The sequence below is a fragment of the Carassius gibelio genome, chromosome B12 (genome assembly GCF_023724105.1).
Source record: "Carassius gibelio isolate Cgi1373 ecotype wild population from Czech Republic chromosome B12, carGib1.2-hapl.c, whole genome shotgun sequence".
NCBI lineage: Eukaryota > Metazoa > Chordata > Actinopteri > Cypriniformes > Cyprinidae > Carassius > Carassius gibelio.
The window spans coordinates 8618008-8637191 of NC_068407.1; the positions used below are offsets into that span (position 1 = coordinate 8618008).

General features: G+C 36.4%; 1 protein-coding gene across 2 annotated transcripts; it reads right to left on the reverse strand.

Annotated features, from left to right (window-relative positions):
- Positions 1–1065: 1065 nt before the first annotated feature.
- rnf40 (ring finger protein 40) lies at positions 1066–19168 on the reverse strand. Of its 2 annotated transcripts, none has more exons than XM_052571524.1 (20): positions 19049–19168; positions 17734–17877; positions 16898–17065; positions 16336–16663; positions 10896–11093; positions 10645–10766; positions 10225–10371; positions 9838–9912; positions 9558–9677; positions 9224–9403; positions 8988–9123; positions 8582–8703; positions 8114–8376; positions 6287–6404; positions 6028–6177; positions 5707–5919; positions 3869–3994; positions 3597–3737; positions 3404–3505; positions 1066–1982 (listed from the first exon to the last, which is right to left on the reverse strand). In XM_052571524.1, exons 1-20 carry the CDS (start codon positions 19058–19060, stop codon positions 1806–1808), a joined length of 3042 nt encoding a protein of 1013 aa, XP_052427484.1. In that variant the 5' UTR covers positions 19061–19168; the 3' UTR covers positions 1066–1805. The 2 variants fall into 2 exon arrangements, with proteins under 2 accessions (XP_052427484.1, XP_052427486.1); XM_052571526.1 differs by lacking the exon at positions 19049–19168 and adding an exon at positions 18903–19041.
- Between the last annotated feature and the right edge of the window lie 16 nt (positions 19169–19184).

The window sequence follows — 19184 nt, forward strand, 5'->3', positions numbered from 1 at the left end:
AACATTCGGCGACTGCTTATGAAATATCTACTATGAATTTCAAAGCACTTCTTCCTCAACAGTACTAAAATAACCGTGAGTCTAACCGTTCGAAATCGTAAAGAGGAAGCGGAATCGTTAATTTTTATTGTGATGTCTAGGCAGCCAACTCACTAGGATTTGAAACACGGCCCTAGAATCTCAGTAATCACAGCACGAAAAAGCACTACGAGTCAACCGTCAATGATGATGGTACAGGAACAAACACAGCCTGTTCGCTGACAACACTTTCATTTTTGCTTTCAAGAGCTACATTTACGTGAAAAAGAAACCAGTTCTCTATCATTAGGAAATATCAGTCAGTATAATACGTATGGTCTTGTTGACGCAATTATTATGGTCAGATCTGTAAGAAAACTACGCAAATCAAGAAAGGTTTAAACGAACAAACGACAATTTGCGAAAATAAGTACTTTTTTTTTTTTTTTGTAAGAGAACAAACTAGAGACCCCAGTCTCCGCGCACGAAGTATGTTGGAGCAAAATAGTCACATTAAAGTCACCCCACCCAACTACGTAATTCACTGTCTCTGGTCCAAGGGAGCAAACAACAGTTCAGTGTTTGGCAGACACACAGCGCAGACTGAGAGGAAAAGCAGTACGACAGTTATGAATACGATCAAGAACAGCAAAACCTGGGTGCGGGGAATAACATAAGGTAAATTGTGCAATATAACGAAAAACATTTACATGTAGATTCCGGGCAAACATTTGCAAGTACAAAAAAACCACGAGGTAGGTTTTATATTCTCCCCAGGACTGCTTTCCCTGTGATCCTCTTCTAATAGTATGCAACTATGCATATCTATCTAAACCATCTGAAGTTACTAAAGACACATGCATTGTGCAAATAGGATTGTATTGGCAGACAGCATATGGACTTCAATATTGCATTTGGAAAGTACAGTTTCGAGTCATCCTTTTCCACCAAGTACAACAATAACATCACCATTAAAATGAAAACCCAGATAATGTCTCTACATGTTTTGTCTAGATTGACATCAAAGCAGAGAGCTGAGTTCACAAATAACTTTATCCAGTTTTTGATGTTTATTTTTTTAAGGAATCGGTGCAATAGGTATTGACATACGTTGGTGATATCACAGAATGGTTGGGTATATGGTACCTACTGAAAAATTGTTCATGTTTTGTCTTTTTAAGATCACTGCACCACCCATCTACGCTTCTAATTCTGCAGCACTCTTTTTTTCCACCCAGTATCCATCACATCTGTTCATTTATTACTTCAAGGGGTTCAAAACACATTGTTACCATAGAAACTGACTAAGCACATTACTAGATAGTTACTGTATGACTCAAACGGATAAGGCCATAATTGTCAAAACAAAACAGTTTCTGCAAACTTTAGACGTCACTCGTATTCTGTGGAGTTATGACATCTATGATATATTGAAATTTGAGCAGATACAGTCTTTCCTCTGTTTCATGGTCATTCAACAAAATGCAGGTAAAAAAAAATCATTGCAGTACTTTAAACAACACAAGAAACTAAGAGACGAAATTCAATAGATTTTTCTGCAATGAATAAGCACTGCTTGTGTGCTGTAGACCATGACTACTTCACAACCGTTTCCATTCTGTCACTGTATGTTTGGTCACTAGCAACACCTATCACAGATGGGACTGAAAGTGGCCCTTTAGAGCATCTTAAAAATACCATATTATGGTAATCCGGTTCTTCAACACAACTTTCATCCCTTCGTTTCTCATCTACTGTATTCAGTTCATCAAAAAGCCCACACTAAATTAGGTGATGTAGATGCGGTGGAAGTCGTTTGCTCCGAATGCAGCATTGCATTTGGGGCACTTCCTCTGGCGAGTGTCGTAGCGAGTCTTCAAGCATTCATAGCAGAAGACATGGAAACACTTGGTGAGGACCGTCTCCTTATCCCGGGTATTACAACAGGGACAACGTAATTTAGCCTAGAAAGGAGACAACAGATAAGGTCAGCCACAAATTATACAGTATTAAGCTAATCTACCAGTCATTAAATGTCAGATACATTAATATACAAAAGATTTTTTTAAAGTATGAGGAGGACCAAATAGTACAGGAAAAGCAGCCAACTAGCGGCCCGCACACATGGGAAAAAAAACAACCCAGTTGGAGTCCTCAAGATGTTGGCTGGAAGAATACCCACAGTGTGTAATCTACACAAAGTGTGGCTACTTTGAAGAAGCTAAAATTATATGATAGTTTAACCTATTTTGGTCACAGCATGTTTCTCATTCTTCCATTTGTATTTTCATAACTTTGATGACTTCATTATTATTGTAAAGTTTTACAAATATTTATTTATCTAATCATTTTAAATAATATATTTACTTACCGTACATATCTAAGTTTGAGGTGAGATTTGTTTTTCTAAAAATGTGATTCTGGACCACAAAACCAGTCATATGGGGCAATTTTTTGAAATTTAGATTTATACATCACCTGAAAGCTGAATAAAAAAATATTTCCATTGATGTCATGTTTTTTTAGGATAGGACAATATTTGGGGGAGATACAACTTATTTGAAAATCTGGTATCTGAGTACACTACTTTTGAATAAATTATTTGTTTTGTGCATAATGCAATTAATTGCGAATAATAATGCGATAAAAAAAAAACCCGTTGCCCAGCAATATGTGTGTGTGTGTGTGTGTATGTATATATATATATATATATATATATATATATATATATATAAATTAACAAAATATCTTCATGATCTTTACTTATTATCCCAATGAAATTAACAAATTATCTTCATGATCTTTACTTATTACCCTAATGATGGTTGGCATAAAAGAAATATCAATAATTTTGACCCATACATTGAATTTTTTGCTATTGCTAAAAATATACCCCAGCGACTTGTGGTTCAGGATCACAAATCTTTCTAAATGTTCCAAAGGTTGGATTTATTTGATCAAACGTCCAGTAAAAAAAAACAGTAATACTGTAAATTAAATATTACAATTTAAATAACTGTTTTCTATTTGAATACATTTTACAAGGTTAGTAATGCATATACATTTTCTGCAGACATTAATCCAGCCTTCAATGTCGATGATCCTTCAAAAAAAAATTTCATTTATGCTCAAGAAAAAAAATTAAAATAATTGCTGCTCAATATTCTTGGGAAAACTGTGACACCTTTTTATTCAAGACTCTTTTGGTGACTATAATGTTTAAAAGAACAGCATTTATTTAAAACAAAAAATCTGTAATGCTATACTGCCTTTAATGTCACTATCGATCCATTTAATGCATTTCCTGAACAAAAGTACTTATGTCTTTAAAAAAGTTACCCTAATAAACAAATTACTAGGTAACATGTCTGAAATTTTGACTAACCTTATACTGATTAATTTCTTCTTGTAGAATCTCATCAGCATCTGTGTACACCTCAACTTTCTTCTGTTTCTCCAGCTTACGCCGCAGTCTGGACAAGTCCTCCTGAAAAGAACAGGACAGTAGAAGAGTTTCACACACATTGTTCCCACTCATTTGTATCCCAAACTTTTCTACAGCACACATGCCAGTGTACCTGTGCTTTCTTGAGGTTGACACTCTCCCTCTCACGGGCAGTGCGGTTGTCTAGTACTGAGGCTTGGATTTCCCTCAACTTGGTCTGAGTGTGTTCCAGCTGCACTTTAAGGTCCTCGGCCAACTGGGCCGCCTCCACTGCCTGAACCATCGTGCAAAAAGATGAGCATCAAACACACATCTGGAAATGTATGCTAATGGATGGCTAAGCTGAGTCATAGTTGTCATGGACATGAGAACAGAGGTGGGCGTCTGTGATCCTTCCAATTTTACCTTGCGCTTGTTGAGCTCCAGGGCTTGAGTGCGCAGCGTCAGCTCTTTCTCCAGAGCGGCCAGTGTGCTCTGCAGGACACCCTCCTTCTCTTCTAGTTTCTGCACCACCAGCAGCTGAGCGTCCACCTGGGAGGGACAGTTAGGGAGCACATGATTCAACAACATTAGTATTATTTCTTTTTATAAAAAACAGTTATAAAACACATTATTATGTGCAGATTTTATGCCTCAAAATTGAGAGGTCCATCATTTTACAGGGATGGGGCTAACTGATTGTCTATCAACCAACTAGTTAATTATATTATCCAGTTTTTGTCCAATTTTAACTATTTTTAGTGGCGATACTTTAAATGTGATCAGTTAGGACACTTAGCTGATTTCTGTTGGCTTCCATTTTTAAGGATTTTTTTTTTTTAAAGATTAGGTTTGTGAATTAAGTTACAAATATTTGAGTAAAGATGGCATATTATATGTTGCCATTTATATATTATCATGTTATGTTATAAATAGTGGGAGAAAAATTTGAGACCCCTATGATCTTGTTACATCCTGTCTACTTAGATACCGCCATCTAAACAACTTTTAAAGGCAGCTTCGATGTATTCTTTGCTGCGTATGATATCCCACTACTGTGTGTATTCAATACCACAACAGCAAAAGTTTTTAACTTTGGATTTCATATCCAGCAAGAAATTACTATTATACAAATAATGACCAAAGCACTCTCTAGTGCTGTTAATCTTTTAGAATTTAAAATATTAGTTGAATTTCAAATAATCTATATTTGAATGCAAAAATGTTGCATTCGTATTTTAGGTGTGCATTAAGGAGGCAGCCTTATCACTGGAGCTGACATTTGTTGACACGCTGTATTTGTTATCCTGTCCAGTTAAAGCCACTAGATGCGGCAATGCTTCATTGTTTTTTAAAAATATTGTGTAAAAAAAAAAAAAAAAAAGAGAACATCAATGGGGGAGAAGATCTTGTTTTTCGTCAAAACTGAAACCAAGCTGTTCACACAGAATTCATATTTTGTGCATTTTCTAGAGGGACATCTATCACCGTTGCACTCGCATCCTGCACAAAAGAGCCTCATGTTTAGAAAGCCATGTAAAAATGAATGCAAGTTCAACTTTGAAAAAACATCTTGATACTTTATAACAGGTTTCTTCCCCTATCCCACTGCATCCCATGTTTTTAAATGAAAAAAGTACTCTATGTGATTGGCTTTCGGCGCTTTGTATTAAACTATGCATAAATACATGATGCTGTTTTGTTTACAGCTAAGTTACTTTATTCATTATAATTGGTTTATAATTTTCACAGATAGTCCTTATTTTCTTGCTTTAAATAAACGTGCATTAGTAATATTTTGCTCAATGCTCTCTCTAGTGGACTCAGGAGATAAGCCAAAAACTTTTTTCACCCTAAAATTATGAAATTATGCATTTTAAATTAGATTATAATTTGAATATTGATCATTTTCATTTAAAGTACAAAATTCTAATTTAGTTTTACAGCCATTTTGACAGCACTAGCACTCTCTATTTTGTTGCAGATCATTAAAATACCAATCATAAATACCATTATGCTGCCATAGAAGCCTGTCCAAAATCAGTTTTGTGAGGTACATTTGTGTGCAAACGCTGCCCGCAAAGTCACTGTCAGATTGGATGGTGAAGCAACAAGTTAGCCTAACCTTTCAGGTGTAGCCAGTCAACTAGAACCCACTGACCAGTAGATTATGAAAATGTTTGTTTTGCACATTCATAAATTTACGTGTGGGTGTGTGGTGACTGTGTGAGAAATGTTTTGTGTGTGTGTGTGTGTGTGTGCACCTGGGTTTTGAAAGTAAGCACTTGATCTGCCAATTCCTCTTTCTCCTCCCGCAGAAGCTTGTAAATCTGGTTGGATTTGATCCTCTCACTCATTAGTTTGAAATTGGCATCATCTTTCTCTCTGAGCTGCTGCATGAGTCTGCTGTTCTGCTCCTGCATGTCTTCAAAAGCCTGTCCCGTCACATCCATCTCACTCAACAGAGCCTCTTCCTCCTGAAAGGTTGATCAGTTTTTAATTATTAGTTAATCTGCTACAGAGCCTATTGATCTAGACTGATTCTGACAAAAATGTTGACAACAATTCTGTTCAACTAGACACACCTGTTTAGTAGCAGCCAGTTTTTTCTGCAAGTGTTCAATGGTCTCCTCAGCCACACGGATCTTGCGGAGAGCGTCTTCATCTGCCAGTTTTTTGCTTTCCTTTCTTTCCCTTTCCTCCAGTTCCCGCACTCGCTGCCTCACCTCTTCCACCTGCCAGACAATGTTGACTTCAGCATTAAAAGAATGACCACCCCAAGTGAATCGCATGTTAATGGTTTTGCCAAAGAGAAATACAGCAAATTTTTGTGGGTTAACATACTTCTGCTTTGGACTTCTTTTCTGCTGCCATAAGTTGCACTTTATCTCGCTGCTCCTTTGGGGCTGATTTGTACATGTCTAGCAGTAGTTTCATTTCCTTCTGTGACTCCTGTGCTTTTCTGCATGACACAAATGATGTGTGGGAGAGGTGACTCAGATATGAAGTTCATTAAATGCTAAACAATATGGGGTGATATAGTTTTATATATATACAGGGCTTGACATTAACACCCGCCAACACGCCAAATGCAGGTGGATTTTGCTCGTGGCGGGTAACACAGTGACTCCAACAAGCCACTTTGGCGGGTTGAATAACTGTAGTGTTTTTAAAAGGCATCTGAAATAAGCCATATTGCAGTGTGACACTACGACACCACAACTCCCATGAGTATTACATGCACACAGTGTTGCCTTGCGCTTACACGTTCATGACAGAAACGATGTCAAACATATCTTGTCAACCCAACCCTCTACATTGCGAGTTAATCACTCGCAAATTCGACTAAATCTTCATTCTGGCGACTAAATGAAGTCTAATATTAGCCAATGGCTAATAAATTCTCAGATTTTACTTGCCAGTATGTGAGATGGAGGCTAAGTATAAGTTCAGCACAGATATATTATCACTCGCAAACACTCTGACGGAGCACTTCAGAGTTTCACTTTCCGTCAAGCGATCTGTGATATTTCTCAGTTCATCTCAATGGATGCACAGCGCACCTGTATTTGATTGTAGTGTAAACTCTAGTGTGAAGGCGCACACATCACCGTCGCTTTCTCTCACACACACGCAGAGACTGAGAGAGAGTGAATTGACTCTTCAGCTTTTAAGAGCAGTCGAGTTTTCCGGTAGTGGGTGGTGTTAATGCGCAAACGGCAATCTCATTGGCTGGCGCTCACCTATTATCGTCCCTGTTTTGATTTCAGCAAATCAGTTAAAGCGAATGCACAAAACCTGATTAACATTCATGAATCCAGCAGCTCATTAATCCTAAGTAATCATTAGTGTGTTCTTATTATTGGAATTCGTGATCCTTGGCAGTATTTTCCCATTTTTGTGTTTATTTTTTTTTAGAAACATTGAATTTCAGAAAAAAACAACCACCCACCCACCCACCCTCACACACACACACATATATATATATATATATAATTATTATTTTTTTTAACTGAGTTCCCCCCAAAATCAATACTGTATCTGGTCGGTATTGAAGTGTCAATTTTTAATTTTACGCAAAATGCGATATCCGCAGTGTTATTGTGTCATATTTTCTCCCTATCTTTCCAAACCGTGACAAATATCGGTCTCCCTTCTCTGCATAATGCAATACATCCGCTCAACCAATCAAAGAGCACCATTCCATGCTCCCTAGACAGTAATGGCACTGCTTTGAATAGACCCAGCTTCCTAGTTTTCGTCATCTACTTTGTACTTTGTGATCAACAAACAAACAAAAAATTAATAGTTTTGATGGCATTGATCGCGCACAGTTGTAACCAGCTTCCAGAAGTGATAATATGTGCTAAAACAACAGCCACATTTAAATCTAGACTCAAAACTGATCTTTTTAGCTGTGCATTTATTGAATGTGCTTACTGTGCTTACTATATATAATAACTTATATATTTACTTTAATAAAAATGCCACTTTGATAGTTTATGTAATGCAGTGAATTATTAGGCAGGACTTCAAAGTATCAAAATATTTTTAGGGCCAAGGCAGATTAACTATGATCACACATTTAGACTAAGCATGATCGAGAAAAGAGCAGACATTTTTATAGGAAGTCAAGTAGCACTGAGAATCATGTTGTAGGCTAAGACGTACTTAAGCTCTCCTCTAAGCATCTTCAGTGTGTCAGAGTCCTTCCTCTTCAGCTCCTCACTTCGCTGTCTCTCCCGCTCTCTTTCGCGTTCCCTCTCTCTCTCTGCCTCCCTCTCTCTCTCCCGTGCCCGTTGCCTTTCCAGCTCTCTCCTCCTTTCTTCCTCCTCCTCCTGCTCATCATCTTCCTCTTTCTTAACCTCCAGTCCTCCGTCACCCACACTTTCTTCCAACATCAGGGCACCTGCCTCTCCACTCTGGCACTTCAACTGAAAAGGAGTGATATTTCAAAGTGAAAAATATTTAGTTAAAATTCAACCAATTTCAAGAAAGAAACAGCCCACATATGCAATAAACAGATGTGAAGTTAATGGTAAATTAGCAAGTAAAATGTAAAAAAAGTTCCAATCTGAAAATTCTGGTATCATAGGAAATAAAAAAAAAACTGTCAAAGGAGACCAGCATGAGCAATACCTTGTTTATTTCCATCTGTCTCTCACGAAGTTTCCTCTTATATCTCTGCACATCACCTTTCAGCTGATGATTATGGTTTTGAAGACTGCTGATTAAGTGTCTCATTTCTCTGTTTATTGGCCCTGGAATGAATAAATGAGTTAATATTGAAAGAGAGAGATTGAGATGCTGATAGTCATTCAGATAGCACAATGACATACGTTTCGGTTAATGATGCTTAGTTAAACCCCAACCAAAACAATGAACAATGAGAGAAGGGTTGACAGGATACACCGCTCCCATAGATTTCCTCGCCGTAACCATGGTTACTTTAAAACAAATTGGCGTTGGGAAATTCACCACAGGAATTCCTCCTAAACCTAAAGCAAAAGGGATCAAATAAAATCTCTTGTATGAGTGACGTTACCTGCTTGCTCATTGGCTGCAAGATTCTGTTCGAACTCGATCCGTAGCATTTCGTACTCCTTGCGCACCTGGGCCAGTGTGTCCTCTAGCTGAATGACCTCAGTGCGTAACTTTTTCTGAAGAGACAACTCATCACTCTACAAACAGAGAGAATGATATTCAAACCATCAGTGAAAAAAAAAAAACATACTCCGATATAATTATGAGCAATCATTTGTGTCCCATCAGCTCTCTTACCTCCATGTGCTCTATCTGCCGCAGGTGAGCGTTTTTGGCGGTAAGCAGCAGAGCTCTGGCCTCATCCAGCTGGGTTTTCACACTCAGAGACTCATTGTACAGCAGAGAGAACTGTGATTGGAGGCACTTGTACTCTGGTGTATCCTTCAACACTTCCTCTGGTATATTCCTCAGATCCATCTACAAAGGGATACAGAGATCAGTAATATGACCTGAAAAACAAAAGCTTCCAGCTTCAACAGGAAATACATTGAGTCATGAAAGAAAGCTGTTGTCATCAAATAATGCACTGGAAATTTTGAGCTGGTGTTGTATTCTCAGTAAACTCTACTACCTTTAGTTTCTCGCTCTCCCGAACAGCTTCCTGTAGCTCTTGCTGCAGTTTCTCAAGCTCTGCCATGCGGCTGTTGGCAAGTTCTTGGTTCTGCTCCAGTTCAGCATTCAGAGACTCAAACTAAGAGTAAATAAATACATATTAGACAAACTGACATACAGTGACAGACTGGAATAAGGTCTACACCATTGCAATATACAAATATTTTAATTATAGTTTTGTAAAACTATATAAAGAAATGATTAAAAATGGTTTTAGGTAAAACATTTTGAACTACTACCTTCTGTATACTTAGTGTGATTTGACCACCGGGTAATCCACCTGAACTGCCAGTGGCATGGTAACCGGAATTAAGCTGATTCGGGAAAAAAACAAAACATAAAAATTGTTAGTAATTCCCTCCATTAGTAACACCCCCTAATTTAAACCACAACAGATTAACATCACTGCATCATAATATCATGTCAAGTTACTGTATGTTTCACTGGTACAATGTGTCAACTGTAAATGATGCAGCAAGATTTTAAGTATAATATCCTGCAGTACAATTTCCTTTATCAAAGGAAGTATTGATAGATATACAAATAACACACGCCTACTATGATGGTAATGAATTTCAAAAGCATGCAATATATTGTTTTATTTCTGAGATGTAGGAAAAGCTGACCTGCTCCAGAGCTTCTGCTAGATGTTTATTCAGCTTCTGCTCTCTCTTTCGAAGTTTTTCAATGTCCCATTGCAGATCCTCGACAGCTGTTTCCATCTCAGACACTTTAGTCTCAGAACTTGTAACTTTGTCAATCAGTTCATTATACTGTAGAAGCAAAGACTGGTCTTAAGGAACGCTCAGGGTACAAAATACACATCTTTAAAAATGTGATTGGCAGTTTTATACTGATGCTTAGAAAAAAAGTTATTATATACACTCCCATTCAAATGCTTGGGGTTGGTAATTGAATGTGTCCTTGCAAAATAATCATTTAAATTTTTCTCTTCAAAACATACTGATCCCAAACTTCTGAAAGGTAATGCAACTTTAATAAATATGAATAGAATAAAGTCAAACAAAACTAGAAGAGAGAGATACCTCCAATGACATTTTGTGGTGTTTCCCTTGAAGGGAGTAAGCAAGATCTTGAAGTCGATTATGTTCCTCTAGAAGTGTGCAGTTTGTAGCAATTATCTCTCGCTGACTGTCATCCCCACATACTGATAAGAACAAGGTGCGTAAGTTTAGCATTTGTTCACAAAGTGATTCAACTAAAACTTCTAGGGATGCTTTTTCTGTAATAAACCGTTTCTACTTTGAGAATCACACCACATGAATTTTTATTTTACCGGCCGACTGCACTCTGGTACACAGCTCATCAATGGTGGTATGCAGACGGTCAAATATGCAGACCATACAGGCCACAGCGCCCTTGCTGAACTGCATCCTGTCCTGTAGTTGCAGCGTGAGCTCCTCCTCACTGCTGTTATCCAGAGTAGCCAGGAAAGACTTTGCGCTTTCACTGAGAGATGGTGGAGTGGGAGGGGCTTTAAAAAAATACAAATAACAATATGAATTTGCATGATAAAAGCTGCTATAGACAGAAAAATCGAATCTTTTCTTTAAATCTAAAATAATTTGCATAGGCGCTGTTTCTTGAGTAGCAGATCTGATACATTAGACATTTAAAATATGATATGAGAATAATGAATTCATACTCAAGGATGAAAAAAAGATGCCCAAACCAAGCAAAACAATAAAATAAATAAATGAATACAAAACAAAATTCTAGAAAAAAGTTGCTTTAGTCCAAGTGTTCATCTTGAAATATTACCAACAATATAAAAGTTATTCTAACATTTAGTTCATAAAAATGATTACAAATTTCATGGCAAAAAGACTACCTGAAAGAGGACATTGTTGAATTGTATAAATGGCCTTTTTTGCTAATAAATAAATAAACTAGACAGAGTGAGTGTGTTCTGTTTGACATTTCATAGAAATTCAGTAGATACCATGGGGGTAGCTAAGCTACTGTGTCAGATGATATCATTTCTACAGTTATGGAGTGGTTAGAAGTTAAGCTAGATTAAATAATTTCACAAGATCAATAAGCACAAGCAGTAAAACTTGGTTAATAGCTGCTAAATATAAGCAGTATAGAAAGGTGTTCTCATCTTAACCTAATGACAATAGAAAATCTGAAGGGGGTTAAAATGTTTTGAAAAGTTTTGAAAGATATTTATCAGAAGGCTAAAGTAAGTGCTGTGAAGGTAAAGAGAATGTGTGCAAAGAAAGCAAAAAGGGATCTCTAATTGTTTGGTTTATTGTGGCTGAAGTAAGTAGGGGATGAAGTAGTAGAATAGTTGGGTATTTTTCACTGTGGGGAAGAGTTTGAACAAAGCTTGAGGATGTCTGATTTTGTGTTAAAAGCACATCAATAACGGTAGGAGAAAAACTTTTAAATGTTAAGGGTTTAGAAGCAATGCCAACACTAATCTCACTGTTAAATTATGATTGCTGCTAAAGATGTAGCATGAACAGAGAGAGAGAGAGCTAGCCTCAAAGTGTGAATCTTGATTTATAGTCTAAAAAAATTATATAAATATTTATAACTTACATTTATAATAATATCTGTAAATTATATTTTGGGGAGTTGAAATCTTGCACCCTTTGTTTTTATCAGCTTGAAAAACAATAGCTGAGTGGAAAAATATCATCTTGTCTCAGACTGTGAGAAAGAGTGATTTCATCAGGTTATTTTTACAAAGTTCCTTGACATGTGAAATTAGATATTTTTGAGAGATTAAAGATTAAAGTCTCAAACCCCCAAAAAATATTTTTACTAAAACTTAACACTCAACCACGCCTTCCCAAAATGTCTCATTCAAACACGCACCCACAGATCTACGTCATTGTGTGGGAAGATTGACATAACACCACCCAAATGTTTACGCAAAGAAAGATGGCATAACTTTTTTTCTTGCTGTAGTATTGTTGCTGCCGATGCCACCATGGAAGCTGATATTCAAAATATGGTAGAGGTTGTAATATTTCTGCTGATAATGATAAGATGCAAATCTGTGGATTTGATTGAGTCTAAATTATCAGATGGATAATAGACTTGTTTCATTTTCTGGTCACACAGATACACAGGAAGAAGTTTACGGATGTGTGGTGTCAAAACACAATTTGGCAACCCTATTCTATTTAGTTTGTGAATTTGTGATTTTAACTCTTTATGAAATGCCAGGTTTTTTTGGGATGTTTTTTGATTATAGTTGGCAAAATCTTTACTATTAATAGGCCCTGCTATCTAATTATGCACTACTGATTATGATTGGAGAACACACTTTAATAGTAAGATATGTTGGGTAGACTGTGGACTTCATTGGATTTTCATAGCACCAACAATGACAGTCATCATTTGAAAATAGCCTCCAAAGGGGGGGCGGAAATTCAATTTGTGCCAAAATAAACAGTTTTATCATTAGCTACCCCTTTTAGATATAGGAGGCCAATTTAAGAATGATACAGCACATTAGACATTGTGAATTAGCTCATACTTAATTTTGAATGAGATCTGGCGAAATGCTGTAGGATGGAATCATGAGGAAGAACCTTGTCTTTTAGAGTGCTTTCACACTAGCACTTTTGGTGCACATCCGGGTTCGATTGATGTCAGAGTTTGGTTCGTTTGGATGATGTGAAGGCTGTCTTCCATACTCGGATACGAACCCACGAACCGTACCAGAGTCTGCTTAAAAACGGTGGTCTGGGGTACGCTTCATGTGAACTCTGGTACGGTTTGCTGCTTATGTGAACGCAATCGTACCAAATCACGGAAGTGAACCGCTTTTAATGACAAATTATTTGATGAAAATGTGTGTTTGTGTGTAATGAGCGTGTAATGAGCGTGACTGACAAACTGCAAGCAGAGAGCTGAACATCTCATCTATGTTCGCCTTCAACATTCTTTAGAGCATTTTCAGTACATTCGTAAGACAGACGCAAGTGCCGTTATGTACCGAAGCTTTATAAACAAAACGAATAGTTCAAAAACTTAATGCATAAAACTCCTGAGAGTAATGTTATGCATTTGCCGCCTTCTCCTGTGCTGTCGTTACCAAGCAACGGGGTAAACAGCTGCTGGCTTGATGATGCAAGCGAACGGTGGTTCAGACTCAAATATTATATTATAAACAAAGTCCAGCGGGGGCAGGGGGAGCAACCGAACTCGGGTTCGGACCAGGCAAGTGAACCAGGTATGAAAGCACACTAAGTGACATGGGAGGGCAACCTCATGAAGATATGTCGAGTGGGGGCCAAATGATTAGCTTTTACCGGACTACAGATCAGTTGCCAGCCAAATGGTCTCTATGGGCTTAGTTTATCTATCAAAGTTATAATGGAGTCAAAATAATTCCAACAAAGTGTAAACAATCTTGTTTTTCAAAAAGAGCAGTCTGTTTTTCGTTCGCTTGTTTTTGTGTTTTTACAGATCAATGTCTGTCGGCAACCTTTGAGAAACTCATTGAGAGGTTGAAACCTTATCATAGAGGGGACAGTGTGTGTCGACAACACGGCTAACAGAATAACATGAACATCAGACAGAGAAATGTAACTTTGCAATCTTCTCTGATTTATCTTCACCTAACTAATTATTTTTTAATTGATTTTTCTTAGTTTATGTATTATTATTATTCATATTTTTTATCCATGTTTTTTATTATTGTATTTTTCCTCTCTCCCCTCTGTTCTTGGGAGATGTTTCCTTTTTTTTTTTGGTTCTCTGTTCTAATGTACCACATAAAAAAGAAAAAGGCTGGAAAACAGCTGTAGCATAATTAAGTACTGTATTGATGCTTGTGAATGCTGGTTTCCAATAAAAATATATATTAAAAAAAAAAAAAAAACTTTTTTGCAATCTTCAAACTTAAGTTAGTCAGACACTAACTGTTTTAAATTTTGTGCTTTAGTTTTTAACATACAGGGGTATTTTAAGTCATATATTTATCATACAACTTTAATCAGGCCAATTATGGTTTGTTTTTTAATTATGCTGGAAGATGTGACCAAAAATAACATGTGGATTCAACAATATATCCATGTCTAGAATGACATAGTGATGTAATTTTGGTCAAACCTTAAGTTTTTTTTTTCCTCAGTACATATAATTTATAATGGAATTTGTATGCACGTGTATTACAACTCTCTGATTTGATTTTAACTGGTGCACTCCAATTGGCAATTCTAGTTACAAATTGAAAACCTGCCAGACAAACATAACTAAATACTAGGGCAAATAAATCCTTATGCTGAGATGCTAAAGATGACAAATGGCCAAAGGTAAAAACGCATGCAGTATGAAATGTTTTTATTTAAGTTTTTGGAAAATCCAATTGTACCAAATTCCAGGTTTAAACACGAAACATGTAAAGTAATTGCAACTGAATGTTGTTCATATCTTTTAGATAATACTGGAAATGCAGTCTATAATTTCTGCATGAACAAGTATCTTAACTTGACTAAGGATTATGTTTGGATCAATACTGAATCAATATTAGGGCCAATTTGGAATCATTTAAGTGCTTTAGTTAAGGTTTCAGGAGAATTTATCATTTTACTCTTGTACACTGACATAATAGTGTTGATTTGCTTTGTCAGATTACTGTTAACTGTTGTATGACAACAGTCAGAGACATACATTTCCCCTAATTGATGCTGGTAAACGGTATGATAGAAGTGACCTGTTTTCTGAACATGTAGAAGGGAAGAGTACGGCCAGATCGCCCGAACTTTACAAATATGTTTTAAGATTATGATTATGGAAGTTTACTTGCATTTAAACAGTCAATGCAATCAAATGGTTTCATATGATTAAGGGGGGGGGGGATCTGAGGATCCTCAGAATGCAAACTGTTTGTGTTTTACTTCAAGAGAGCAATCATACATTTGTGCTGTGATTTACTTGCATTTATATTCATTTTTTCATTTATTTTTTATAATCATTTATCATTTAATCATTTTATTATTCAATTTAATCATAATAATTTATAATAATCTTTATAGTCATTTATACACCCATTTCACTGACTCATTAATTGATTAGTCATTTATATTATATTATAGTTTTTTATATTGTTTTTCCATTGCTGTCTTGTTCTACGTTCCATCATAGTTTTATGACTGTGTGGTTTCAAGAGCTGTTTGTCCTCATGAATAAGAGATAAGAGGGAATGTTTATAGAAACTCAAGGTTTATGGGATGTTGTTGTGAATCAGTTTGGTATAATATTAATTGTGGAATTTGTGCTAGTCAGACGAAGTCTGGACACTGAATGAAACATACAAAAATAAGACTATTTAGTAAATGGCTCATTATTATTGCTTCATCTCCTGCTCTTTATTGGCTTTTTCCTCACTCAACTTCTTGGCTGATACAAGATAATAGATTTTTGTGTATTTTGGGTAACAGAAAAGACTTGCTGTTAACGGGTTTTGGGTATTAGACTACCTTGCTACTTTGTTGATCTGTCATCAGATAAAACTGATATTATCTGCCGATAATGAGTCCCACTCCAATACTAATATATTCCAAGTGTTTGGTGCACAATTCAAGTACTTGCCGATAAATCTGTTGCACTTGATCTACAACATGCTTTTGTTGTCTAATTGATGGTTTATTTTGTTATCATGTAAAAGGCCTTTATGCACGATTTAAAAAATGCATTAGTTTACATATTTGTAGATATACAGTGTATTGGAGTCTAACTCCTTGCATGTTTACCAGAAATTCCATCCTGCACTGGTTCCTCAGCTGACTTCTCCACAGAGTCAGGAAGCTGCTGTTGCTGCTCTTGTTGCTGCGTCTGTTGCTTTTCTTGCACTGACTGTTGCTGTTCTTCATCCAGCACCTCAGCTGAAGGTGGAGGCTGGGGGAGGCCGTCCTCACCTTCAATTCGAGCTGGCATAGGAGCAGAAGGTTCGGGAGCAGATGATGGGGCTGCAGCAGGAACTGGGATGTCTGGAACGGGAGGGGTGGCAGGGGTCTGGACAGGTGCTGGGGCATCCTTAGGCTCCACACGTTGCAGCAGTTCATGGATATTTTCCTCAAGCTGTGAGAACAGAGTTCAAATGAGGCAGTTTTTCTACTCATTTTTGTATGCTAAAGATATAGTATTAAAAACAATAAGTTATACATTTTACTGGAAAAGCTTAATGTTGAGGTCTGTGATAGAGGACCCTCTTGTAAATGATATTTAAATATCAAGAGTTTTTAATTTCCTGGCTTAAAAATGTAAATAAGAGGAGAATGAGTACAGCATTGGAAGAAGAGAAGAGTGTGGAACCTGAGTCCAGCAGCGGTTGACAATAAGCAGGGTGGTGTCATCAGTTGCCTGCCTTTTCTCCAACTTCTCAATCTTCTCTCTCAACTCATCCTCCAAAGCCTGCCTCTGTTCAAGCCGTTCGCAGAGCTTCTTGTTCTTAAACTGAATGACCTTCATGTCCATCTCCTCCTGCAAAGGCCAATTTGGGGCAAAATTACAAAAGCTTCAACAAGTCTATATTGTCTACAAAGGTTTTAAAGGTTTTCTAAAATAAATTAATGATTTTATTCAGCAAGGATGTAATAAATTGATCAAAACTGTGACAGTAAAGACATTTAGAATGATACAAAAGTTTTATTTTTCAAATATAAACGTCTCTTTGATTCATCAAAAAAAAAAGAGATCACTTTTTCCATAAAAATATAACCCAGCTCAATTCTATTCAACATTGATGATAATAAAAAATGTTTCTTCAGCACCAAATCAGCATATTAGAATGATCTCTGAAGAATCATGCGACAGTGAAGACTGAAGTAAGAGCTGCTGAAATTTCAGCTTTGCCATCAAAGGAATAACTTACATTTTAAAATATATTTAAATAAAGTTATTTTAAACAGTAATAATAATGTTTCACATTTTACTGCACTTTTGATCAAATAAATGCAAACTTTGTGGGTAGAAGAGACTCAACAACACAAACATCTATATGACATTTTTAAAGGTAGTGTATGAGGTTCAACTTGAGTGATTTTTTATGTTTATGTTAAAAATCCCAATTCCAAACACACAAAATATTCCATGTCATCTGCATCTGACAGCTACAATGCATTTTGTTTTGATAGCAGCATGAAACCAACCGTAGAAGAAACTCCTCCAATGCGGATGGGCTCGATGAGAGTGGTGGTGGTCTTCTCCTCTTTCTTCAGCTTTTTTTCAGGTGGGCCAGGGGGACTATCCCCTCCTGTGGGGCGCTTCCCACCCCCTGCGCCAGACATGCTTCCCTACAAAATTCACACTGTGTTACACATCATTTTGAAAATATTTTTTATTATAATATCATTTAAAACTACATCACAGGAAAATTAAAGGGTACTCATCAATTTCAGAGGTAGGCTTATTAAACGGTCTAGTACAACCTGCCATCATTTTAATCACCCACATGTTATTCCAAACCTGCATGCCTGACTTTTGTGGAACAGGAAAGGAGGTGTTAGGAAGAATATCAGCCTCAGGCATCATTCAACTTAATAGTGCAGAAAAAAAGTGAATGATGGCTGAAGCTGCCACTTCTAATCAATTTTACACAACACCTCCTTTTTGTGTTCTACAGAAAAGCAAGTCATGTGGATTTGGAATAACATTAGGCTGAGTAACTGATTGATAATTTTTTTAAGGAGTGAACTATTTTATATAAAAAAAAGAATATATATATATATATATATATATATATATATATATATATATATATATATATACACACACATAATTATTTTTTATTATAATAATAATTCTAATAATTTTAAACAAAGACGCTTGTAAAGAGATTTTGCATAAATAAAATTAACATAACTGGCATAAAATAGGCTTTAAATAGGCAAGATATTAATATGCAAAACTATGATGTACGATATCAAAAGCAACTGTCGCTTTATACACGAATATGATATTTTCTGTTATATTGATGCTGGCTAAAGACGGGGATCTATATTTGAATTTATTTTATAGTGAAACAAACAATAAAGAAACTATAACAATCATCTTAGTCACAATATATAATTCTCAGAGTAAAATATTATTTTCTGCATTAATTTTAGGCAACCATGGCGTTTTGAGTGAGGTTAGCTTCGATGCTAGCTAAAGCTTAGCAAGCAAGCTACAATCGTCAATACGTGGGCCTTTTTACATTATAAATTACATTGTGGTACAACTATACGGAGTTTGTCGTGCGACAACGTTTTAGCTACCGTAATAAATTAATATTAAAATATATTTGTGTAAGTGATTTTCTTTACACCCAGAAACAAACCTCCGCTCCGGTCGGCAAACAGGAAGAACAGTAGAATATGTGAACACTGACACTACAGGAAAACGACTTGTCTATCAAAATAAAAGTGAGCGGGCATAGACAGGCCCTAGCGATTGTTGAAACGTCTTTGTTTGTAGCATTCGTACCTTTTTGGACATTTGTTGTAATCTCTGATGTGTTTGCTCGATGTAAGCGATTTGAATAACGTATGGTTGGGGACTTTTTCGTGCTGACTTGATGCATTACGTCACTTCCCCGAAGTCGGACGGTGAAAATAAAAGT

What these genes read in the sequence shown, in the direction of transcription:
- rnf40 (XM_052571524.1), bottom strand. An exon ending in TCACACTAAGTATACAGAAG is followed by an intron (nt 9,678 to 9,837) that starts GTAGTAGTTCAA and finishes ATTTACTCTTAG; the next exon opens with TTTGAGTCTCTGAATGCTGA. An exon ending in TGCAGCCAATGAGCAAGCAG is followed by an intron (nt 8,704 to 8,987) that starts GTAACGTCACTC and finishes TATTCATTCCAG; the next exon opens with GGCCAATAAACAGAGAAATG.